This window comes from Triturus cristatus, chromosome 7, assembly GCF_964204655.1.
Source record: "Triturus cristatus chromosome 7, aTriCri1.1, whole genome shotgun sequence".
In the NCBI taxonomy this organism is placed as follows: domain Eukaryota; kingdom Metazoa; phylum Chordata; class Amphibia; order Caudata; family Salamandridae; genus Triturus; species Triturus cristatus.
The window spans coordinates 41,081,849-41,108,162 of NC_140590.1; the positions used below are offsets into that span (position 1 = coordinate 41,081,849).

Consider the following 26,314-nt stretch of genomic DNA (forward strand, 5'->3'; position numbering starts at 1 on the left):
TGTGTGCCATGTCGACTCTGTTTTGTTCTGCACCAAGACACTCAGCCTGCAAAGGAAGTGTGTGTGTGTGTGTGTCAGGGTACAGGGCCTCTAATGGTGGCACAATAAGTGCTGCAGCCCTTAGGGGCCTTCTCTGGTCACAGGGCAATGGGTCCTGGGTACCATTTACCAGGCGCTGACATGTGGACAGAGATGCCAATTGGGTTTAGGGAAGGAGCACAGGACCTGGGCATCTGGTTGGCAGGAGCCCAGGGCACACTCAGTCAAAGTACATCAGCAATCAGCAAAAAGAGGGGGCATACCATGAAAGAAAGATGGCACTTTCTCACATGTGTGTAATAAATTTACTTATTCCTTTTCAAAAGTAAAAGCACAAGCTGGACAGTCATTTATTGAGTGTAATTGTGCACCTGTGATTTGTGATTACGAGCCCACACCACCTCCCTTGAGTAGGCCTTGGACTGCTCTGCAACACCACAATATGAGAACCAAGAGCTACACTGGGGCGTTTGGTTCCCAGTGGAGGATAAACGCAGATCCATTACTTGTGACGGCCACACAACTAAAGACCCATTTCCTACTCTTGCATTCTTAGAAGATTGCTCATTCCATCCGAGCCTCGAGAGGGAAAACCTCAGGAGTCTCGAAAAGGAATGAACAGAAAAGGAAACGAGGTCTTCAGCCAGTACCTGGGCTCAGGGTAGAAATGGAAAAACCCTAGCGAGCCCCCACCCTTTGTGGTCCAGTGTTCTTCTCCCCTCCTCTCTATCGTTCAAACGCTTCCCCAATGTCTACATGCACACTGATTTAGGCTTACCGTCATAATTATGAATCAGACGGGTCAATTCCCTGCTCGACACCCACTGATGACAGCCAAGGTGATAGAAAAAGATTTCATCCTCGTAACACTTTTCCTCATGATAGTGGATGTGCACATTACCACCTGGTAAAAAAAAAAAAGAAATTAGGGGAAAAAAGACCCAAACAATGCCAACCGTTCTAACAGTACCAGCCTGAAGCTGCGGGCGGAAGACTCCAAGTCACAAGCATTCCCAAACTCAAACAATACTACACAAGGGTGGCGAAGCAAAAGCCATTGTGTGCACTCACAGAACAGTACCATGCAGTGAAACACCAAAAATGATGCAGAGCACAAGACAAACATTCCTGTGATACTCAAAACTGGCTGTTGTTGTCAAAAGAAGTTCAACAGATGAGCAAAAGGAATGTTCCTACGGTACTCGCAGAACAGCATCATTGGCTGAAGACGAGCGAAGAGTGAAAGACATGGTTCTTATGGTACTCACTCTATGGTATATCTATAGTATATGGGCTAAAAAAATGGTAGGGGAGAGGGAAGGGTATGCTTTTCTAGTACCCACTAAAAAGTACCATGAGCAGAAAAAAATAGTGAAAATGAGCGCCAGCATGTACTCACCGAACACAACCATGTAGCTGCCGATGACAGTGGCCGAGTGAAAGGCCCGCTCTCGGGGTCCACTATTTCCATCTTTGGATTTCAGCGTGGTCCAGTAATGTAGATCAACGTGGAATAGGTCAGTGGTATTTACACGCATGCTAAACCTGCAGAAGGAACAAGAAAGATCTCAGCTAGAGAGTAAAGAGAGGAAGGTGCAAGAATGGAGAGAAATTAATGTTGAGGGATTGAACACGAACCATCACAAAGTTTTACACCGCTGCTGGAGATTAATCATACTAACAAGACAGGCAGGAAAGATTCTCACGATACTCTATCTACGCCATAAAAGAGGTGAGTGAGCATGGTTTAGAGTTCATAAGGGGCAGTGAGTGTGTGCAATGCAGAAAAAGACATGAGAAATTGGAAGTGCGCAAAGAGTTAGGAGATGCAAATTGGGGAAATTAAAGAACGGACAGAGATTAAAGACCTGTTGTAATATTGACAGCATGTCCAAAGGAGAGTGATGAAGACTTGTGAGAGACTGCACAAAGCAAAGAGTGAATAATACTGAACAAAGATGGCAGAGGTAATTGATAAAGGGATGAGATTAGGGATTTAGATTACAAAAGCATGCAAAGAGTAAATATATTGATTGGGAAAGCGTGCATATGGGCATCAGGTAAAATCAAGGTCATACATAGAGGAAGGTGATGGAATTTTAGAGAAAAAAACACCTAAAAAACACAAATATAGTAACTTCAATCACTGTGATGGGTTTCACTGGCTACGCACTGTAAGAAGCTGGTTCTATATATGGTATGCCACTAGGTGGTTATACCGTGCACAAAGTCCACAGATTCCCCAAAAGTGTAAAGGGCTCAATGGATACCCCAAGATGTTCCATTAGTGGTAGTGTGGGCGAGCAGTCTTAGGCCTAGCACAGAGTTGTAAGACATGTATTGCACAACATTGACCAATAATAGAGACACCACTCAAAATGGATATCCACACCAATTTTAGAAAAATAAGCTTTATTTGAATCTTATCTGAAGACCAAGAGCTTCACAATAAGTTAAGTACGTTTTTAAATAAACATACTTTTCACTTTCAAAAGTAGAAAGTGCAATTTGAGCAGTTCAATGTTATCATATGGAGGACAACAAAAATACGGTTACACGGGTAAGAACGCAACTTACAATTCCAGTCTTCACGACCAAAGGTCAGCAAGAGTCCGGTGAATACCAACACTGAACAGCCAGCGGCAAAGGGGCGGCAGGGTGAAAAGATCAAAATCGAAGTTCTGCCCAATGGGTTTCAATGGAGACTGGGGTGCTCAAATACACACTGCTTGAAGGGAAGTAGATCGGTTGCAGGGTGTAAGAAGCTGGCTCTGTATATACTATACCAAAATGAGGTACAGTGCGCACAGAGTCCAGTGGAACCCCAAAGGTAGGCAGAGATAAAGTTACATAGCACCTTACTCTCTATTTGTGGTAGTGTGGTCGAGCAGTAAGGCTTTACCAGAGGGTAGGGTTAAGCATTTGTTGTACACACTCAATCACCATATGATGTCACACACTCAAAGACTGAACTTCAGACCATGTTGTTTGTATCAAAAATATTATTTAGTTATTTTATTTCTAGGACCAAGCCTGGTGTAGATAAGTGAAATAATACTTTGCAAAATCTTATGCAGTGATTTACAGTTGAATTCAGGTTCAAATGCAGTTGGTTGATTCACAGGTAAGTCAACAGTTCAAAATCACTTTTTAGTTACTTTGTAGATAACAGTACACGTTACTTACTGGATTACTTTTTAAGTCACTTTTGATAATCAGTGTGATATGCCTAGATATCACACTGAAACTTTTCCTAAACAAAAGGTAAGTAATTTAGTTTTAACAGTCATGCAGTTTTTCAATGTTTGATACAAACCAACTCCACACTTCGGAATTGTCAAGGAAAAGTAGCTAATGCAATTCTATGGGAGGAAACGAAGTGAACAGTTTGCAGGTACTTATTTGTGGGAGTGGTTAGTCTGGGGTTAGAACCAGGGTTCCCCCAGGGTCGAGGATGCACTCTCAGAACACACTCAGCGGCACTAGGGCAGCCAGGTGCAGAGAGCTGAAGCCCAATGCTATCCAATGGGGGACAGAAGGTCTCCAGTTGGTGGATGCTCACAAGCAGGCCACAAGGTTGTGGGGCAAAGCTCCGGGTGTTAGGCTCAGGGCAAAGGGGGGATCCGGTTTAGCACACAAAGTCCACCCGCAGCAGCGCAGTTGCAGGGTGCTGTTTTGGCATCGGGTGCCCTGTTATTTTCAATGGGAGTTGCCGGTTTTGGATTTTGGCTGCAGGCTCAGTCCAGGAAGACTTCTGGGAGAAACCCACAGCAGGGCAAGTAAGCTGGAGGGCTCAGGGACGTAGGTGCATCTTGAGTCCTCTTCTCCAGGGCGCAGGGCAGCTAGATGCTGGGATGTCTTTCAAAGTTGGATTTCACCTTACCGGGCCACTCGCGGTTGGGGGGGAGCTCCATGCAGAGTCCGCAGACGACGTCAGGGAGTCCTGGACGGGTGGACTCGGACTCTGGAGCGCTGTGGGAGCTCGCTGGGGCCGTAGGCAACGGGTGCAGTGGTGGTTCCAGGCGACGGGTTTCTTTGTCCTCAGCAGGCTCAGAGTCTTGCTTTGGAGATTCTTTTGAACAGAGCTGCTGTTCACAGGAGATCCGGTCTTTGTTGATGGTAGTCAAACCTCCCAGCGGTTCTGGACGTCGCTGGCTAAAGGACAAGGCAACTTTTGGCGCAGGATCTCTGGAAAATGCAGATGGGCCGGTAGGGCTGGGGCCAAGTCAGTTCTTCTCTGCAGTCTTCTCTGCTGGGTGTTTTCTTTCATCCTTCTTCTTAGGTTGCAGGAATCAGTCTTCTTCGTTCAGACCTGCCCCCTAAATCCTATATTTAGGGGGTGTTTTATGGGTATGAGGTCAGTAGCCAATGGGCTAATTACCTTAGAGTGACTACACCCTTGGTGTGCTCACCCCACTTGGGGGAGTGGGCACAATCCCTAATCCTGATTGGAGAGTGCCTGCCATCTCCATGATAGCGGGCACTGAAGATTGGGGTTCACCTCGCCTTCACGTCGCCTCTCCCACCTGGTGGGGGTGGCAGAGATGGGCACACCTTCTAGGCTGTGCTAAATTTTCCCGCCTGTCTTCCTGCCGAAAAGGAGGGGAGACAGGAAGAGGCCTGCTCTTGATAGCAGGAGAGGCTGGGGGTCGTGTTAGAAAGGCGGCAAGGCCTTTGAAGCTCCCCTGCCAAAGATGGCTCTTACTGGCCTGGGGGAAGTGTGACCACCTCTGCCCAGGAAAGGCTTTTTTTTCTGGGCTCAGGGAGCAAAGTCTCCCACCCCAGGGGGTCCAGAAACATGTCTCAATGGTGGCAGGCAGTGTGTAACAGTCAGGGAACCCACCAGAGGCTGGTCGTTTTTCAGGAGCCATCTCTAAGGCGCAGGGGTGCCTTTTAGGTTCAGATCTTCTTACCAGCTCCTGGTCGCGGTTGGGGGGGGGGGGGGGGGGGGGGAACCTTCCGGAATTATGCTGCAGGCGTCAGCTAGAGGCTTGACGTAGGTCAGGGATCGCTGGATCTCTGATCAGGATCGCCGGGGAGACTACCTCGTGGTGTTTACCCACTTGAGCTTGGGCCATGGACGGCGGGTGCAGAGTGGTGCCGACTCGCGGTTTACAGCCAGGGCCAGAGGTTGTTGATGATGAAATCCGGTGTTCACGTTGTGGTTGAAGGCAGGCAGGTCCTCCGGGGTTTTAGAGGTTACTGGCTGCAGGACACACTGGGAATTTGCAAGAGCAGCTTCGAGGTGGAGACAGGCCGGTAGGGCTGGGGCCAAGTCAGTGGGCGTCTTCCTCTTGTTAGCTTCAGCACGCCTGTTCGGTCCTTTTTCTTTTCATGTTGCAGGTTCTTGTCTGAGGAAGCAAGGTACAGGGGTGCCCCTAAACACTAGATTTAGTGGTGTTACAGGTAGGTAAGTAAATAATTGGGACCAATGGGTCCCTTCTCTGGGGTGCGTACACCCCCTATTATACCACCCTCCAGTGGGAGGGGGCATAAGCGTTTCCCTATTTGGCTGAGTCCCCCCATATGCAAAATGGTGGGGACTGGGAGTTGTCCTTCACCTCGCCTCTCCCACCTGAGGGGCGGAGTTGGCAGAGGTGGGCTCACCTCTCTTCCTCACTTGTTTTTCCCACCGGTTCTCCTGCCCAAAGTGGGGGATCAGAACCAGTGGGGACCAGTTGCTGAGAGCAGCAAGTGGCCTGGGGAAGCTCACAAAGGCAGCAAGCCGTGGACCCTGCCCATCCTGGGGGAGGAGGAGTGAGAAAGTGGCTATACTGTTCCCAAATAGGTACAGGGTGTACAGAGTCCACAGTCTCCAGAGATTTGGAAGAGGCTAAAGTTAGATATAACCTTACTCTCTAAAGTGGTAGCTTGGTCGAGCAGTAAGGCAGTATCAGAGGACAGTGTAAAGCATTTGTTGTACACACTCAGTCAGCTAATTGGTTTCAAAATCAATAACTGAACTCTAGGCCAATGGTTTATATAAAAAATATATGTGTTTTATTTTAGAACCAACAATAGGTATTAAAATATACTTTCTCAGAATGAGATGCTTTATATAAATACTTTCGCAATATGCAATTGGCTTTTGTAGAAAGTTCCAAGTTGTTGCAATAGGCAACACAGTTTTAAACACAATAATGCATTGAGTTCAATGGAAGTTTCAAGTTGTTTGTAATAGATTACTTTCAGGATTACTTTTGTGATTCCAGGACTGGATCCTAGATTCAGTCCTGGGACAGTACTGAGAAACAAGTGATAAAAGTCGACTTAGTTACTACTAGGATTTTTAAGTAATATTTTGCTATTTTAAAAGTTGACACTTAAAAGAAATTTCATAGAAAACAGTCAATGATTCCCTATGGAAGAAAATTCAAGTTGTAGGTATAGTATGTTCTCGTTATTTTTGTAATCCAGTACTGGGTGCCTAGACTCAGTACTGGGACCTTTATCCAAAACAGGTAAGTAATTACGTTTTCATAATTTATACGATTTTTAAATAATATTTAAAGTTAGCAGAAATCAACAGAAGACATTTCACAGAAAAACAGTCTATGACTTCCTATAGAAGAAAATTGGGTTACTGGCAAGTACAGTTGTGAATATTTTTCAGGGTCAGTGCTGGGCACCACGATCCAGCACTGGGAGCTCACCTAATAGCAGGTGAGTATTTTCGTTTTCGTTACTCAGCTGATTTTTGGTGAATATTTTAAGTTTTGAAAACTCCTCACTTAGAAGAAATTTCAGAAGAAACCAGTCAATGTTACCCTATGGAGAAAATTGAGTTATCGGCTTTAAGGTAAGTACCCGACTGGCAGAGTTAAAGGTCCTGGGCATAGCCTCAGGGATCTCCCAGGGTCAGGTATGTACAGTTGTTACACCCTCAGCAGCACAGGGGCAGCCGGGTGCAAAGAGAGTTAGGCTCAATGTTATCCTATGGGAGGCAGGGGGGCCTTGGTTGGTGGCTGCTGACTAGCAGGCCACGTGGCTGTGAGAGCTGGGCTCATGGTCACTTGCTCAGGGCAAATGGGGAAGTAGATAGGTGTAGAGGTTACACTGCCAGGGTGTTGGACCCGGCCTCGGGGCGTGGTCCCGAACCCTCCTACCCGACGGGGGCAGCCCCCACCCTTCGGGGTCCCTCCAGATTGTACTTTGCCACCCGCACCAGCCTACGCGACACGGCTCGCCCCGGCCTCGGCCCCAGCGAAGCCCCGACATCGAGGCACCAAGATCCGGCCAGGGGGCACCAAGTGGCCACTTCACCGATCCCGGAGGAGGGGAGTTTCGATGGGACCCCCAACCGTCCCCCAATCCCTGGTTTCGATCGCCCTCTGGCCTTCCTGGGCGCTGGCGCCTCTCCCGCTGGGTGTCTGGCCTCTCCCATCCCGGCCCCTTCGCCCCCCAGGCGCAAGGGTCCGGACATCAAAGGGTTCCAGACCTATATCTGGGGCAGCCTCAAACCAGGACGGCAGTTGTATCCTGGAGTCGAGAGCCCTGCTGATCGGATCGCGGCTGACCCTACGGAGAGAGACTCATTACTTGGAACTTGGAACTCTGAGCCCTGCTGACTGCGTTGCGGCTCCCCCCTTGCTGAGAAGACGACCCTCACGGAACATAGGAGCCCTGCTGACCTCGTCGCGGCTCGACCTCGCAGAAGGAAACCATCGGAGCCCTGCTGACCTCGTCGCGTCTCGACCTCGCCGAAGTAAACCATCGGAGCCCTGCTGACCTCGTCGCGGCTCGACCTCATCGCGGCAATCCCCCGAGCCCTACGGACGACGTCCCGGCTCCCGGAACCCCCCGGTTCGAGGATTGAGAGCTAGGCGCAGGGTGTTCCCGTACCAGGCTAGTACTGAGACTGTCCTGCTACCCCATCCCTACAAGACTTTGAGACTCTTTTGGATCACTCGATCCACCTGTAAATATTACCATAGAAATCTGCCTTGGTTACCGATAAAGACTTATGAGAATTGATACCCTGGTTGTGTCCCTTTGTGGTGGTGGGGTTGCTTGGCTGATACGATCATAGGAGAAGGACCTCGCCCAGGAGGCTTCTCAGCGGCGCTCGGCTACTCTCCTACGGAACGGTGGCCCTCGGGGTGCTCAGTCCGACACCATCGGGCTCCCGGAGGGCGCCCTTCTAACACAGGGCCACTCGGACGGCTGGGTGCAGGGTGCTTTTGAGCCTTCGGGCGCTCAATTGATTTCAATGGGAAAGCTCCGGTTTAGAAAAAGACTGCAAGCTCGGGGACGAAGATTCTTCAGGTGCCACCACCACTTAAGGTAAGTTGGATAGTTGGAGGATAGGTAGGTACCCAGGAGTTGGGCACAGGGCGCCGTGTGCCGGGGTGCCTTTTGGTGTCGGAAAATCTTACCCTCTGTTGATTACGGTTGGGGGGGGCACCTGGTTCTGAGGCTGCAGGCGTCGTCAGGAGCGTCGAGGGAAGTCCTTGGGTGCCGGACTCGGGGTCACAGTCGCCGTGGGGTCGTCCTCGTGGTCTTTGTTCACTCCGCCACAGGCCAGACTTGGTGGGTGCAGCGTGTGTAGGGTTCGCGGTTCCAGGCTGATGCCAGGGATTAAAAGCAGATTTTGAGTAGAGCCTCTACTCATGGGAGTCCCAGGTGCTTAGAGCCAAAAGGTAGCCAGGTCCTCCGGGGTTTGTGAGGTTGCTGGCCACAAGATGTACTTGGTTACAGCAGGAGCAGGTCAAGGATCGACAGGCCGGTAGGGCTGGGGCCAAAGCAGTCGGTGTCTTCCTCTTCTTAGCAGCTGCAGGGCAGGTCTTCTTTCTTCTTGCTCTTCTTTGTATTTCGGAATCTGAAGAAGGAAGGATCAGGGAGCCCCTAATTACTAGATTTAGGTGAGTTACAGGTAGGTAAAGGGCCCGGACCAATGGGTCCTTGTCTTGGGGTGGGTACACCCCCTATTCTGCCACTCTCCTGTGGGAGGGGGGCAGTAGCCTAGTCCTGATTGGGTAGGGCCTCCCATCTTAAAGATGGCGAGCGCCCGGAGATGTGCTTCACCTCGCCTCCCCCACCTGAGGGTGAGGTTGGCAGGCTGGCACATCCCCTGTCCTTATTTGGGGTTTCCCCCAGTGGGGGTTGCAAGTGGCCTGGGGAAGCTCACAGAGGCAGCATGCCTTTGAAGCTTCCCCCTGTCCATCCTGGGGGAGGAGACCTAGCACCTCGCCCAGGAGAGCAGGGTCTCTCCTACCCAGGGGTCCAGAAACGGGTCTGCTGTGTGGCAGCCTAGGCAGCCTCTCAGACCAGACATGGATTGTAGGTTAGGTTTCAGGGGGCATCTCTAAGATGCCCTCTGTGGTGCTTGGTACATTAAATCCCACACTGGCATCAGTGTGGGTTTAATGTGATGAGAAGTTTGATACCAAACTTCTCAATCTTCAGTATTGCCATTATGGTGCTGTGGAGTTTGTGTTTGACGAGCTCCCAGCACCACGTACTCTTAAATGGCAGCACTGCACTTACAGTGCCCAGGAATGGACCTGGATACTGTAGGGGCACAGGGCTCTTGCTCCTGTGCCCACACCACTGGCATAGGGCACCCAGCTAGAGGGGTGGCTGATGTATGCCAGGGCAGTGTATGTGGTGGGCATGGCACACTGGGATGTGTGCCATGTGTGCCATGTCGACTCTTTGTTTTGTCTTGTACCCAGACACTCAGCCTGCAAGGGCAGTGTGTTTGTGTTAAGGTACAGGTCCTCTAAGGGTGGCACAATGAGTGCTGCAGCCCTTAGAGTTCTTCCCTGTTCACAAGGCCCTGGGTACCTAGGGTACCATTTACCAGAGGCTGACATGTGGCCAGGGTTTGCCAATTTGGAGCTTTTTGTTTAGGGAAGGAACATAAACCCTGGACACCTGATTGGCAGGAGTCCAGGGCACACTCAGTCAAAGTACATTCATCAATTCAGCAAAAAGTGGGGGCATACCATGCATGAAAGATGGCACTTTCTCACAGGAGGCTTGGCACCTCGTCCCAGGATGTGCATTTTTTCAGGCCCCGAGAGCAGCAGGCTCTCGATCCAGGGGTCAGAAACCTTTCTGGTGGTGGAAGCTGAAAGCAGCCACTCAGCCTGGACACTAGTGTGTAGTATTATGTGCTTATTTATGGAATCCGCCTAGCCTAGAATCTCACTGTGTGGGAGTTCTGTGCCAGGGATTCCAACATTGTCAGTTGGCGTCTCCTTGATATTCCCGATGGCTGCTCTGCTTGTGGCCCAGCATTTATATGAATAAATACATGTTAAACCTACCTGGTGTTCTTGCATCGTCACATCTCCTCTTTTGGTGGCGAGCGCTAGGCCACACAATCGAATCCACGACCAGAAGCGGAGGTATCATCGGCTACCACGACGAACGGCGAAAGGGAGAGCATATGACCGTCGCTCCCAAAATCCAGTCTCTGGTCATTGCACTTGGATCAAGAACAACGCCGTATTTCATACTTCACAACTTCAAATTTTGAAGGAAAGTAACTTTTAGTGGATCACCACAGGAATAAGGTCTCTGACTGGTGGAACACAGATTCAGAGACATGCGTTCCAGCAAGGAGTTACGCTGTATGCGTTGTTCACGTGTTCACGTCAGCACGTTTATGTTCCAATAGTGAAACGCAAGAAGGCACTTCCGACTCACAGTGCATTATGACGTCACAGTGGGCTATTGTAGTTCACTGAGCAGTCCTTAATTAAGGGATTTCTGTTCTTCTGACTGTGCGTCACAATTCAATAAAAGGAGCGGCAGACAAAGAGGTCTGAGGGCTGCAGGTATTGTTGATTTTTGCCATTCAAGATGGTTTAGCATCACATGTGCTCAAACATTGGGACCAATTTTGTATACGTGGTACAAGATCAGAATAGTGTGCAGTGTCCTACATCCAACGCACGTATCCTATACAGTAGATTGTACGTGTCTCTTGTCAGCAGAATGGTCTATACTTCCAGTTTGGCAGTGTGTCGTCAGATTCTCCAAAAAGTACAAAAGTCTTCCCTTTTCAGACTATTTCTGACGCTATATTAATTTTTTCAACATGCAGGCGATCAGTCCTCCTCCACCTTTCCTTGAATTGCCAGGTGATCCACCCATCAATTTGAAACAATGGTTTGATGGGTTTGAAACTTATTTAGGTGCCATAGGTGCCAACAGGTTCAGAGCTAAAAGTATCTACTTTTGAACTCTTTAGGATTTGAGAGGAGGGCTATCCTGAAACACCTTCCACCACCAGTCATTGTTGGCGAGGACATTCTTGATGAGTATCAGGATACAATTAAAAACAAAACACGGGGGCAGATGTCGACACCTATATTACTGCTCTGAGGAGACTTGCGGCAGAGTGCCAGTTTGAGAACTTTGCTGACCAACTGGTGCGTGATCAGTTTATTTGCCACTGTGCTGATAAGACAAGTAGACAAAAGCTTCTCTTAATGGGGAATACTAGTTTGGAGGAAACTATCAGGGTGGCAAAGAGCATTGAAACTTCAGTCTTGTCTGTCAAAGAATTGGAGAACAAGGGCAATGAAACAGTCTTGGAGGTCAAAGTGAAAGACAGTAAAGACAAAGACAGCAAACCCCCTGACAAACAGCGTTCAAATTTTTGGGAAAAGCAGAATGCTTTCTTTTCCCAAAGCAACATCTGCCATAAATGCGGATACAAGAGTCACATGAAAGGCAATAAGTGTCCTGCTCGATTTGCTACTTGCAATATTGGTAACAAGACTGGTCATTTTGCTCAGGTCTGCCAATCCAGCAAAGGAAGAACAAACTTCCGTCCTTCCTCTGTCAAATGTGTTGTCGATGGGGTAATGCCTGGTGATGGTGATGATGATGAATTAGTCGCTAGAGAACTCAGTGAAATGGTCGTTGTTGTACATGATGATGGGGTCACTGTTAATCCCGAAATGTGTAAAGATCCTTATGTTGAAATTTTAGTTGGGGATCGTATGTTGAAATTATTAGTGGACTCTGGGGCTCACATCTCTATGATTACATTAGAATTATACAATGTGACATGGCCAGGAATACCTTTACTTCCTCCTGATCGAAAAGCTGTTTCCTATGAAGGTCGAGAAATAAACTTGTCAGGGTACATTGAGGACATTTTGGAATTTAAAGGGAGAAGGATTGTGGGAAAACTGTATGTAGCTCACAAAGGGTTGAACATCTTGGGATGGTTTCACCAAGGGCTGTTTGGGATGGTACTCCGACCTGGCACTACAGAACAGGCCCTTGCTGTGAGGGACAATACTGATCTTGAAAGTCTAATCAACCAGTTTCCACATGTCTTCTCTGGGGAACTAGGTAAGATCAAAGACTTCCAACACAGGATTGTTGTGAAGGACAGTGCCAAGCCTGTCAAACACAAACATAAAAATCTCCCTTTCAGTATCAGGTAAGATCTAGGAAAAGAGCTGACTCCTTATGTGCCAAGGGATCATCGAACCAGTCGAGTTCTCCCTATGGTTGTCCCCACTGGTAGTTGCTTGCAAGCAGAATGGTGAACTTAGTGTCTGTGTTGACCTTCGCTGTCTCAACAAGGAAATCTGGGTAGACTCTCACCCTCTTCCAAATATAAATGAACTGTTGGCAGGGTTGAAAGATGCAAAGATTTTCACGAAACTGGACCTCGTATCTGCCTACCATCAGGTAGTTAGCCCCTGAATCAAGACACTTAACTGCATTCATTTCCCCTTTCGGAACTTTCCAATATGTCCGAATGCTGTTTGGACTCTCTTCAGCAGCTTCTGTATTTCAGCAACTCATGTCTTGTATGCTGAAGGGTATTGAGGGAATATTTGTTTTTCAGGATGATGTCCTTGTTTTTGCACCTGATAGTGTTACCCATGACACCGTTCTTAAGGAGGGTCTGTCTAGGTTCCAGGCAAATGATGTTGTGTTGCGTAGGGACAAATGTGTGTTTAGAACCAAGGAGGATGAATATTTAGGACATATTGTCAATGAAAATGGTATCCTTCCCAAGATCAGTTTAGTTGACTCCATTGTCAAATCCGAGGCTCCTTCTGACAAAGCGGGTCTCAAGTCTTTTCTTGGACTCTGCGAATTCTATTCGTGTTTCATACCAGATTTTGCAAGCAGGCTAAGACCGTTGTCACGAATGCTGATGAAAGGTGTTGCGTTTGAGTGGAGAGATGAATGCCGGAGTGTTTGAGTGGGTCGAACAAAAACTTACTTCACCAAAAGTACTTAAACATTATGATCCATACCTTACATGCATTTTCACAGTTGACGCCAGCAATGTTGGTTTGGGTGCTGTTCTATCTCAGAAGAAAGACGGGAAGGTTAGAACCATTGGGTTTGCCTCCAGGGTATTATCTCCATCCGAAAGCAAGTACTCGGTTATTGAAAAGGAGTTGTTGGCATGCTGGTGGGCTGTAATGAAGTTTAGAATCTTCATTTGGGGAAAAATAATTGTCTCCAGACCGATCACAAGCCCCTGGTCTTTATTCTTAGTGGGAAGAATGTTAGGAGTTTTACACCGAGGATTGCACGCCTGTCCTCTAAATTACTTCAATTTGATTTTTGTGCTGAATATATCCCTGGCAACAAAAATGGATGTGCAGATTTCCTTTCACGTTCCTCTGACACTGTTGAAAGAGAACTAGACAAAGGGGAGGAGGACAAGGAAGAATTTATTGTGGCAGCTGTGGATCGCCCTCAATTATGTGCTGTTTCAGAAAAAGATTGGCGTTAGGCACTCCCTATTGATCCTTCCACAACTCTGGTTATGACGTATGTGGAGAAGGGATGGCTTAAAGAGAGGAATCTAAATTTTGAGTTCAAAACTTTTCTCCAAGTTGCTGATGAACTCACCATTGAAGATGGGTTGTTGCTCAGAGGGGACAAACTTATACCTCCTCTTTCTTTGAGAACTACACTCATGAAACATGCTCATGAAGGACATTTAGGTGCAACTATGACGAAGAAAAGAGTGCGTCTCTCCTTCTGGTGGCCTTCCATGGACAGATGTTGAGGAAATTGTGAGGTCTTGTGTAAATTGTGCCAGCTGTGACAAAGCTGCCAAGTTGCACACCCCTCCTCTTTCTCCCATTGTGTTGCCATCTGCACATCTAGGTTTGCTCTGGTCCTCATGGACCACTATTCTAAGTGGCCCGAGGTTAAGTTTGTAAGGGAAGTGTCGTCAAGATCTGTGGTTGAGTTTCTCAATGAGATTTTTTTGAAGGAAGGTTTCCCTGAATTCTTAGTAACAGACAACTGTAGGAAAGTGTCTCTCTATATACTGTTCCCAAATAGGTACAGTGTGTACAGAGTCCACAGTCCCCAGAGGTTTGGCAGAGGTTAAAGTTAGATATAACCTTACTCTCCAAAGTGGTAGCTTGATCGAGCAGTAAGGCAGTATCAGAGGACAGTGTAAAGCATTTGTTGTACACACTCAGCAAATGGTCTCACACACTCAAGAACTGAACTCTAGGCCAATGGTTTGTATATAAAAATATACGGTTGTTTTATTTTAGAACCAACAATAGGTATCAAAATATACTTTCTCAGAATGAGATGCTTTAGGTAAATACTTTTCAATAGGCAATAGTCTTTTGAAGGCAATAGTTGCAGTTTGTTGCAATTGGCAACACAATTCAAACACAATTATATATTGAGCTCAATGGGAAATTCTAAGTAAATGCAATTGATTAGGATTACTTTTCTAACTCCAGGACTGTATCCTAGATTCAGTCCTGGGACAGTTCCTTGAAACAGGCGAGTAAATACGTTTTAGTTACTGTTGCGATTTTTAAGCAGTATTTTAAAAAGTTGACACTTTCTCTAATAAAATCACCAATGTTATCCTATAGGAGGAAATTCACTTAGCAGGTAAGTGGGGTTATTGTTACGTTTTCTAGCTCAGTGTTGGATCCTGGATCCAGCACTAGTGTACCACCTGTAAGCAGTTGAGAGAATGCGTTTAGGTTATACAGGCGATTTTTAACTAATATTTGTAAGTTTGCAAAATGGACACTTTGAAACTTTTTCAGCGAAAAACAGGCAATGTTATCCTATGGAAGGAAATTCAAGTTGCAGTTAAAGTATGTTTTCGATACTTTTGTAATCCAGTTCTGGGCTCCTAGGCTCAGTACTGGGACATCTATCTAAAACAGGTAAGTAATGAAGTTTTCACAGTTGGTACGATTTTTAAAGAATATTTGTAGTTTGCAAAAATCGACAGAAGAAATTTCACAGAAAAACAGTCAATGATTTCCTATTGAAGAAAATTGAGTTAGAGGTAAGTATGGTTGTAATTACCTTTCAGGGTCAGTGCTGGGCACCAAGATCCAGCACTGGGATCTCTCCTAATAGCAGGTGAGTATTTTCGTTACTCGGTTGATTTTAGGTGACTATTTTAAGTTTTAGAAACTCCACACTTAGAAGAAATTTCAGAAGAAACCAGTCAATGTTACCATATGGAAGAAAAGTGAGTTATCGGCTTTTGGGTAAGTACTCGACTGGCAGAGTTAAGGTTCTGGGCATAGACTAAGGGGTCTCCCAGGGTCAGGTAAGTACAGTTGTTACACTCTCAGCGGCACAGGGGCAGCCGGGTGCAGAGTGAGGTAGGACCAATGTCATCCTATGGGAGGCAGGGCGCCCGTGGTTGGTGGCTGCTGGATAGCAGGCCACGCAGCTGTGGGAGCTGGGCTCCTGGTCACTTTCTCAGGGCAAATAGGGAAGTAGGTTAGAGTAGAAGTTACACTGCCAGGGCCACTCGGGCGGCCGGGTGCAGGGTGCTTTTGAGCTGTCGGGCGCTCAATGGATTGCAAATGAAAAGCTCAAGAACGAACAAAGGCTGCAAGCTCGGGTACAAAGATTCTTCAGGTGCGACCACCACTTTGAGAGGTAAGTTGGGTAGTTGGAGGATAGGTAGGAACCCAGGAGTTGGGCACAGGGGGCCGCAGGGCGCCGGGTGCAGGGGTGCCTCTTGGTGTCGGGAAATCTTAACCTCTGTTGATCGCGGTTGGGGGGGGGTCCCTGGTTATGAGGCTGCAGGCGTTGCCAGGAGCATCGAGGTGGGTCCTTGGGGGCCAGATTCGGGGTCACAGCCGCCGGGGGGACGTCCTCGTGGTCTTTGTCAACTCCAGCACAGGCCAGGCTTGGCGGGTCCCTGCCCTGGGGTGGGTACACCCCCTATCCTGCCACTCTCCTGTGGGAGGGGGGCAGTGGCCTAGTCCTGATTGGGCAGGGCTCCCAGTCCTCAAGATGGCGAGAGCCCGGAGATGTGCTTCACCTCACCTCCCCCACCTGGGGTTGGGAGAGGCTGGCACACCCCCTGTCCTTCCTTGGGGTTTCCGGCCAGTCTTTCCTCCAGAGTAGGGGTTTAGAACCGGTAGGGGCCAGCTGCTGAGTACAGCAAGTGGCCTGGAGAAGCTCACAAAGTCGGCATGCCTTTGAAGCTTCCTCTGCCCATCCTAGGGGAGGAGACCTAGCACCTCGCCCAGGATGTGCATTGTTGCAGGCCCAGAAGAGCGGATGGCTCTCTACCCAGGGGCCCAGCAACATGTCTGCTGTGTGGCGGCCTAGGCAGCCCCTCAGACAAGATGTGGATTGTTGGTTAGGTTCAGGGGGCATCTCTAAGATGCCCTCTGTCGTGTATTGTACATTAAATCCAGCACTGGCATCAGTGTGGATTTAATGTGCTGAGAAGTTTGATACCAGACGTCTCAGATTTCAGTGTAGCCATTATGGGGTTGTGGAGTTTGTAATGACAAACTCCCTGCACCATATACTCTTAATGGCAGCACTGCACTTACAATGTCTAAGAATGGACTTAAGACACTGTAGGGGTACAGGGCTCATGCACCTGTACCCCTACAGTGCACCCAGCTAGAGGAGTGACTGATCTATGCAAGGGCAGTGGGTTGTAGGCATGGCAGGTCGAATCTTCACTTTGTTCTGCACCAAAACATGCAGCCTGCAAAACACGTGTGTGTGTGTGTGTGTGTGTGTGTGTGTGTGTGTGTGTGTGTGTGTACGTACGTGTGTGTACGTACGTGTGTGTACGTACGTGTGTGTACGTACGTGTGTGTACGTACGTGTGTGTACGTACGTGTGTGAACGTACGTGTGTGAACGTACGTGTGTGAACGTACGTGTGTGAACGTACGTGTGTGAACGTACGTGTGTGCGTGTACAGGACCTCTAAGGGTGGCACAATAAGTGCTGCAGCCCTTAAAGGGCTTCTCTGGTCACAGTGCCCTGTGTATCTGTGGTACCATTTACCAGGGGCTGACCTGTGGCCAGAGATGCCAATTGGGTTTAGGCTTCAATGCAGTTTTAGGGAAAGAACATAGGCCCTGGGTACCTGGACAGCAGGAGCCCAGGGCACACTTAGTCAAAGCACATTAGCAATTCAGCAAATATTTGGGGGTAAGCATGCAGAAAGAGGACACTTTCTCACAGGGAGAGGTTGGCAAAAGTGGCACACCTCCTAGCCTTGCTAAGTTTTCCAGATGGGTTTCACACACAAAGTGGGGGTGTAAACTGGGGGCTGCCATCTGCTGCTAGCAGCACAGGCTGTGGGTCACATTAAAAAGGCAGCATGCCTTTGAAGCTTCCCCTTTGAGCACTGGGCCCATCTCTGCCCAGGATGTACATTATTTCTGGTCCCAGAGAGCAGAAGCTCTCCACCCAGGGGTCCAGAAACATGCCTGGTGTTGGCAGGCTGCCTAAAGCCAGTCAGTGACCACACCAGGGTCGGTAGGTTTTCAGGAGGCACCTCTGAGGTGCCCTGTGTGAGAAAGAGCCCTCTTTCTTGCATGGTATGCCCCCACTTTTTGCTAAATTGCTGAATGTACTTTGACTGAGTGTACCCTGGACGCCTGCCAATCAGTTGCCCAGGGCCTATGTTCCTTCCTTAAAACACACAAACTCCAAATTGGCAAACCCTGGCCACATGTCAGCCCCTAGTAAATGGTACCCTAGGTACCCAGGGCCTTGTGACAAGGGAAGACCCCTAAGGGCTGCAGCACTCATTGTGCCACCCTTAGGGGCCCTGTACCCTTACACACACACGCTGCCTTTGCAGGCTGAGTGTCTGGGTGCAGGACAAAATGAAGAGTCGACATGGCCCACCTCTGTGTGCCATGCCCAACACCTACACTGCCAAGGCATATGTCAGTCACCCCTCTGGCTGGGTGCCTTATGCCCATGGTGTGGGCACAGGAGCAGGAGCCCTGTGCCCCTACAGTACCCAGGTCCATTCCCGGGCACTGTAAGTGCAGTGCTGCCATTTAAGAGTACATGGTGTTGAGAGCTCGTCAAACACGAGCTCCACAGCACCATAATGGCAAAACTAAAGACTGGGAAGTTTGGTATCGAACTTCTCAGCACATTAAACCCACACTGATGCCAGTGTGAGATTTAATGTACCAAGCACCCCAGAGGGCATCTCAGAGATGCCCTCTTACAACTAACCTACAATCCACGTCTGCTCTGAGGCTGCCCAGGCTGCCACACCGCAGACACGTTGCTGGACCCCTGGGTGGGAGAGCCCCTGCTCTCCCGGGCCTGCAACAATGCACATCCTGGGTGAGGTGATAGATCTCCTCCCCCAGGATGAGCAAAGGGAAGCTTCAAAGGCCTGCCGCCTCTAGGAGTTTTCCCAGGCCACTGCAACCCCCCACTCTGGCGGGAAGCTTGGCCGGAAACCCCATACAAGGAGAGGGGATGTGCCAGCCTGCCCACCCCACCCCTCAGGTGGGGGAGGCGAGGTGAAGCACATCCCCGGGCTCTCGCCATCTTGAAGATGGGAGGCCCTACCCTATCAGGATTAGGCTACTGCCCCCCTCCCACAGGAGAGAGGCAGGATAGGGGGTGTACCCACCCCAGGACAAGGACCCATTGGTCCCTGGCCTTCACCTACCTGTAACGCCCCTAAATCTAGTATTTAGGGGCACCCTGAACCTTCCTTCCCCAGATCCCAGATTCGAAACTACAAATAGAGCAAGAAGAACAAAGACCTGCCCTGCAGCTGCTAAAAAGAGGAAGACACCAACTGCTTTGGCCCCAGCCCTACCGGCCTGTCGACCCTCGAACCTGCTCCTGCTCCAGCGCGGCATCTCTTGTGGCCAGCAACCTCAGAAACCCCGGAGGACCTGGCTACCTTTGAACTCTGATCCCCTGGGACTCCCATGAGTAGAGGCTCTACTCAGAACCTACTTTTCACCCCTGGCAGCAGCCCGGAACCGCGATCCCAGCCCACTCTGCACCCGCCAAGCTTGGCCGGTGCGAACTAAACCCACGAGGACGACCCGGCGGCGACTGTGACCCCGAGTCCGGCACCCAAGGACCCCCCTCGACTATCATGAAGAAGCTTGCAGCCTCGGAGCAGAGTGCCACCCCAACCGCGATCAACAAGAGGGTAAGATTTCCGACATCCAAAGGCACCCCTGCACCCGGCGCCCCACGGCCCTCTGAGCCCAATCCCAGGGTACCTACCTATCCTCCAACTACCCAACTTACCTCTCGAAGTGGTGGTGGCACCTGAAGAGTCCTCGTCCCCGAGCCTGCAGTCTTTTTCCAAACCGGAGATTTCCCATAGAAACCAATTGAGCACCCGACGGCTCAAAAGCACCCTGCACCCAGCCGCCCGAGTGGCCCTGGCAGTGAAAACTCTACTCTAACCTACTTGCCCTGAGTAAGTGACCAGGAGCCCAGCTCCCACAGCCGCGTGGCTTGCCCGACAGCAGCCACCAACCCAGGCCCCCCTATCCCTCATAGGATACCATTGGGCCTAACTCTCTCTGCACCCAGCCGTCCTGAAACCGCTGAGGGTGAACTGACTGTACCTACCTGACACGGGGGGACCCCTGAGTCTATGCCCAGAACTTCAACTCAGCCAGTCGAGTACTTACCCTTAAACCGCTAACTTCATTTTCTCATAGGGTAACATTGACTGGCTTTTTCTTGGAAATTCTTCTAAGTGTGGATGTTGGAGGGAGGGCCACCGGGTAGTCGGGGAGACTATTCCGGGCACCTTCCTACCGCAAAGGTATAGCCGAGCGCCGCTGAGAAGCCCCCTCGGGGAGGTCCTTCTCCTATGATCGTACTAGGCCCAGTAACACCACCACACAGGACTCAATAGCAGTTGCAAGATTGGATTCTTTATCGGCAGTAATACGGGCAATATTTACAGAGGGATCGAGGGATCCTATCAGAGTCTCAATGTTCGTTAAGAGGATAGGGTAGCGGGACAGTCTTAGTACCACCCAGGTACGGGAGGGCTCTGTGCCAGACCTTGGATGCTGGTCTCAGAGCGGCTCGGACGTGGAGAGCCGCGACGGCGTCTGCAGGGCTCGGATGGTAGTTCCGCTTAGGTCGAGCCGCGACACGGTCAGCAGGGCTCTGGTGGTAGGTCCGCTTCGGTCGAGCCGCGACGAGGTCAGCTGGGCTCAGGTTCAACAAGGTCGGGCCGCGACAGCGTCAGCAGGGCCCCAAAGGTTCGTGAAGGTCTTTAAGCACGGTGGAGCCGCGACGTCGTCAGCAGGGCTCAAGTGGTGGTTCCGGGTGAGTCTTCTTCCGTAGGGTCGGCCGCGATCCGATCAGCAGGGCTCTTGACTCCAGGATACAACTACTGCCCTGTTGTCGGGTCGCCCCAGATATAGGACGGGAGCCCTTTGATGTCCGGACCCTTGCGCCCGGAGGGGGCGGAGAGGCCGGGTAGGGAGCGGCCAGACGCCCAGCAGGAGAGGCGCCAGGCCCCAGAGAGCTGTGGGGCGGTCACACCCAGGTGTGGAGAGACGGTTGGGGGTCCCATCGATACTGCCCTCCGCCGGGAGTGGGAAGGGCTCACGTGGTATCCCCCGGGCCAGGGGTTGGCGTCTCGATGTCAGGCCTCGCTGGGACCGAGGCCGGGTAGAGCAGGGTCATACAGATGGTCACGTGGAGTGACGTGCAATCCAAGATGGAGGAGTCCCGATGTGCATGGGACCTCGTGCGGCTTAGCGCGGGGAAACAGGACCACGCCACGAGACCGGCTCCCACACGCGTCCCCCCCAGCTGAAGGCAGGGAGAGTCACCCATCTTCTTGGGGGTTCTCCTCGCCGAGGCGGAAGAATCGGGACAGGCCGCCAGCATTGGCGTGGTCGTTGCCGGGCCGGTGTTCTACAGTGAAGTCCATCCCTTGCAGTGAAATGGACCAGCGCAACAGCTTGGGGTTCTCGCCCCGCATTTGCATGAGCCACCGCAAGGGCCGGTGGTCAGTCTGGACCCTGAAGTGGGTACCGAAAAGGTAGGGCCGGAGCTTCTTGAGAGCCCATACCACAGCGAAGGCCTCCCGCTCGATGGTGCTCCACCTCTGTTCTCGCGGCAGCAGTCGGCGGCTGATAAAGGCCACCGGTCGGTCGAGGCCCTTGGCGTCCAGCTGGGAGAGGACTGACCCGACCCCGTACTCCGATGCATCGGTCTGGACTACAAATTCCTTGCTGTAGTCGGGGGCCTGTAGCACAGGGGCAGCGCACATGGCCGCCTTGAGAGCATCAAACGCGGTCTGGAAGCGGGGTGTCCAGTGCACCGTCTTGGGCCGCTTCTTCGAAGTGAGTTCCGTAAGGGGGCCCACAATGCTGCCATAATCTTTTATGAAGCGTCGGTAGTAACCGGTGAGGCCTAAGAAGGCCCGGACAGCGGTTTGGGTGGCGGGAGGCTCCCACGCCTGGATGGCGTCGACTTTTAACTGGAGGGGGGCCACCTGGCCACTCCCCACCTGATGGCCCAGATAGGTCACAGAGCCTTGACCGATCTGGCATTTACTGGCTTTAATGGTGAGCCCGGCTCTTTGGAGAGCGGCCAGGACTTCCCCAAGGTGTCCTAGGTGCGCGGCCCAGTGGTCGCTGAAGATAGCAATGTCATCGAGGTAGGCCGCGCTGAAGGCTTCGAGACCGGCCAGGACCTTGTTTACTAGCCTCTGAAAGGTCGCTGGGGCGTTCTTCATGCCGAAGGGCATCACCCGGAAGTGGTAGTGGCCATCGGGGGTAGAGAAAGCGGATCGTTCTTGTGCGCCGGGAGTGAGCTTGATCTGCCAGTACCCAGCGGTGAGATCAAAGGTGCTTAGGTAGCGGGCGGCCCCTAAGCGATCAATCAGCTCGTCGGCTCGTGGCAAAGGGTGGGCATCGGTCTTGGTAACTGCGTTCAGGCCCCGGTAGTCGACACAAAATCTGAGTTCGGGGGCCGTGCCGGGGGCGGCGGCCTTTGGTACCAAGACTACCGGGCTGGCCCACGGGCTGTCGGAAGGCTCGATGACTCCGAGGGCAAGCATCTTGGCGACCTCGGTCTTTATGCAGGCTCGGACTCGGTCAGGCACTCTATAAGCGCGGTGTCGTACAGGGGGGCTATCCCCAGTGTCCACGTCGTGGACGCACCAGGGGGTCACCCCGGGCGTGAGAGAGAAGAGGGCAGCGAAGGGTTGCAGCAGCTTCTGGCAGTCGTGGCGCTGTTCTGGTGTCAGGGTGGCGGAGAGGCGGACGCCCTCCAAGGAGCCGTCTTGGCTCGAGGACCCCAGGAGGTCTGGTAGGGGCTCGGAGTCACTTTCACCCCCATCGTCAGTAGCCAGCAGTAAGCTTAGTTCAGTTCGGGCAAAGTGGGGCTTGAGCCGGTTGGCGTGCAGGACCCGGAGGGGGTTCCTCGGAGACTCCATGTCGACCAGGTACGTGACGGGGCTCTTCCTCTCAACTACCTTGAAGGGCCCAGTCCACTTGTCCTGCAGGGCGCAGGGGTCCACGGGTGACATGACCCAGACCTGCTGGCCCGGCTCAAACTAGACGGCGGAGGCATTCTCGTCATACCAGCGTTTCATGTCTTCTTGGCTGGCTTCAAGGTTGGCTTCTGCCAGGGCCCGGAATTTCCGAGTCTGGTTCCGCAGGGTCAGGAGGTACCGGTAGACGTCGGGCGGGGCACTTTGGACGTTCGCCTCCCAACCCTCCTTGACCAGGCTGAGGGGCCCTCGGACAGGGTGCCCATACAACAGTTCGAAGGGGCTGAAGCCCAGGGACTTCTGTGGTACCTCCCGGTAGGCGAACAGGAGGCAGGGCAACAGGACATCCCATCTCCTCCTGAGGGGCTCTTCCAGGCCCTTGATCATCCCCTTCAGGGTTCGGTTGAACCGCTCGACCAGTCCGTTCCCCTGGGGGTGGTAAGGGGTAGTGAATTTATAGGTGACCCCACATTGTTGCCAGAGGGATCTCATGTACTTCGAGATAAAGTTCGTCCCCCTGTCGCTCACTACTTCTCGGGGGAACCCCACCCTGGAGAAGATGCCCATCAGGGCCCGGCCCACCACTGGAGCTGTCACAGTTCGGAGGGGGACAGCTTCTGGGTATCGGGTGGCGTGGTCGACCAGTACCAGGATGAAGCGGTGGCCCAGGGCGGTTCGGGGGTCGAGGGGCCCCACGATGTCGATCCCCACTCGTTCAAACGGGGTGTGGACGGCTGGAAATGGTTGTAGGGGGGCTTTCACCCGTCCCCCAGTCTTCCCGCTAGCTTGGCAGGTCGGGCAGGACCGGCAGTGCTGGTCCACGTCTCGTCTCATTCGGGGCCAATAGAAATGGGTCACGAGGCGGCTGTAAGTCTTGTCCCGCCCTAGATGTCCGGCGAGCGGCACGTCATGTGCCAGGTTCAAGAGGAACTCTCGAAATCGGAGGGGGACCACCAGCACCCGGCCGGCCCCTAGTTCGGCGATTTTCTGCTCGCTATACAATAAGTCATTGTCCCAATAGACCCAGTGGGTTCCCGTAGGGTCCCCCGCAGCCTGCGCGGCCGCCTGCTGTCGGGCCCCCTCGAGGGACGGGCAGCCCTTCTGCTCTTGCTGGAATTGTTCGCGGGTGGGGCCCCCGTCGTGGCGCCACTGGGCCAGCTCGGGGATCTCGCTGAGGGGAGCGGCCTCGTTGGAAGAAAGTTCGGACGGCCCGGCCTCCTCGTCAGGTTCCTCCGGGCCGGAGGAGGTGGATTGTTCGGGGCCCTCCGGCTGGTCGGGGGCCGGGGCCGTGGCTGGCTGGGCGGTCATGGACCGAGTGGTGGCGCAGGCCCACTCAGGTAGTCCTAGCATCCCCAGATGCTCTCGGCGCTCCACCTGGGCCCAGGGGGAGCTCTCTAGGTCGTTCCCCAGGAGGCAGTCCACCGGGGCGTCGTCGCGGACAGTTACTTTTAGGGTGCCGGACACTCCTCCCCACTCGAAGGGGATTCGGGCCATCCGGCACATGCTCTCGGTGTTGTCTGCGGTCCGGACAGGGCAGAGGACATGTGGCAGGATCTGTTCGGGGGTCACCAGATGGCAGCGGACAGCGGTCACACTGGCCCCAGTGTCCCGGAGGGCCTCGGCCCGTCGCCCGTTGATGGTGACCCACTGTTGGTACTTCTGGGTGTTGCTTGGGATGGTGGCTCGGGGCACCATTTCTCGGGAGCCTAGGCATACAAGCGACATGGCGGCTGGTTCCCACTCGGGGGACCCGTCGTCGTGGTTTTCCTCCTCGTCCTCTCTCTCCCCCAGGGCTGCGGCGGCTATGTGTCGGGGAGGTGGCCCCGTGGTCCCGTTCCGTCGGTTCACGGGGCAAGCCGGGTCGCTTGCATAATGGCCGGTCTGCTGACATCCGAAGCAGGTCACTGTCGGTCGTGGTCCAGACCGGGCGATAGGGGTCCCTCTTCGGCCCTGGGTCGGGGAAGCGGGGTTGGTTGCTTGCCCACGTGGCGGACTTCTGGGCGGCCCGGCTGGGAATTCGACTGCGGTGGGACCCCCCTCCTCCGCCTCGCTGGCGGGGAGGTCCCGTGGTACTCCGGGTGTAGTCCCCACAGGGCTCCGGGGGACCCGGGTGTTGACCCATCGGTCCGCTTCGGCGGCGAGCTTCCGGGGCTCGGTCAGTTTACTGTCCAGGAGGTGTTGCCTTAGTTCCACAAAGCAGTTGTTGGCGAGGTGCTCCCAGACAATGAGGTCGAACAGTTCATTATATGAGGTGACCTTGCTCCCTTTTATCCATCCTTCCAACGCTCGGCTGAAGAAGTCCACGTATTCGACCCACGTGGTACCGGGGATCTTCTTGCAGTCCCGGAAGCGTTGCCGGTACATCTCGGCCGATAGTCCGTAGCGTGTGAGTAGGGCTTCCTTGATGTGGTCGTACGAGGTCATCACGGCGTCGGGGAGTTGTAGCAGGGTATCCCGCCCCTCGCTGAGGAACCTCCCCCATAGGCCGGCGCCCCAATCCTTCCGGGGTACCCGATGGGAGGTCATGGCTACCTCGTACGCTCGGAACCATTGCTGGATGTCGTCATTTTTATAGTACTCCTTGACGACATCCTTGGGGATGTGGACCTTTGGCTCGGTCAGGGGCAGAGCGTCCCGGGCTCCGGGGTTGCTGGTCTCCCCAGTTTTAGCTTTTAGTTCAAGTTCTTTAAGGCTCCTCTCGTGCTCGAGGGTTAGCCGTCTCTCCACTAGCTCCCGATGCCTTTTCTTCTCCTCGATTTCTTCTTGCAGCCGTAGTTGCTCCAGGGCTATCTTTTTCTCCGCCAGTAGGAGCTCACCGTCCAGCCGGAGTCGGGCAAGATCCATTTCGTGTGTCCGTGCCCTTTCCCGTTCTCGTATCTCTTCGTGGGAAAGGCTGGTGTCCGGGACGGTTCGCTCCCCGTTTGTCGGGGTCGTGGTCGTGGTCGGCAGGTTTCCGTCCCGGGCCGAGGTCCCTTCGGCTCGGGGTGGAGGGGTCTCGAGTTCTGCCCAGGCTTTCAGGGCTCTCTGCATATCTTCCTTGGTGCCCAATCCTGTGGTTGGGATCCCTTTGTCCTTGCAGAACTGTTTGAGTTCTTTGTGGGTGTATTCCTCCAGTTTCTCCACCTGGAAGGTTGCGGCCACGGTTGCTTCTTGGCCATCCATGGTTTTCTTTTCCCGTCTGGTCCGGCAGTGGTTGCGTTACTTGCTTGTACGATTGCGTCTGGCTCGGATCCCGTCGCTGGCCACCAAATGTTGGAGGGAGGGCCACCGGGTAGTCGGGGAGACTATTCCGGGCACCTTCCTACCGCAAAGGTATAGCCGAGCGCCGCTGAGAAGCCCCCTCGGGGAGGTCCTTCTCCTATGATCGTACTAGGCCCAGTAACACCACCACACAGGACTCAATAGCAGTTGCAAGATTGGATTCTTTATCGGCAGTAATACGGGCAATATTTACAGAGGGATCGAGGGATCCTATCAGAGTCTCAATGTTCGTTAAGAGGATAGGGTAGCGGGACAGTCTTAGTACCACCCTGGTACGGGAGGGCTCTGT

The 26,314-nt window shown here is 52.3% G+C and overlaps 1 protein-coding gene across 1 annotated transcript in view; it reads right to left on the bottom strand.

Annotated features, from left to right (window-relative positions):
• Positions 1–26,314, bottom strand: part of MEGF8 (multiple EGF like domains 8) — a 634,126-nt gene that overhangs the window by 493,564 nt on the left and 114,248 nt on the right. Inside the window, exons 9-10 of the mRNA XM_085615576.1 lie at positions 1,439–1,584; positions 818–943 (exon numbers count right to left, since the gene is read on the bottom strand). Of these exons, the coding sequence (XP_085471702.1) occupies positions 818–943; positions 1,439–1,584 (272 nt within the window). The remainder of the gene's footprint in view (positions 1–817; positions 944–1,438; positions 1,585–26,314) is intronic.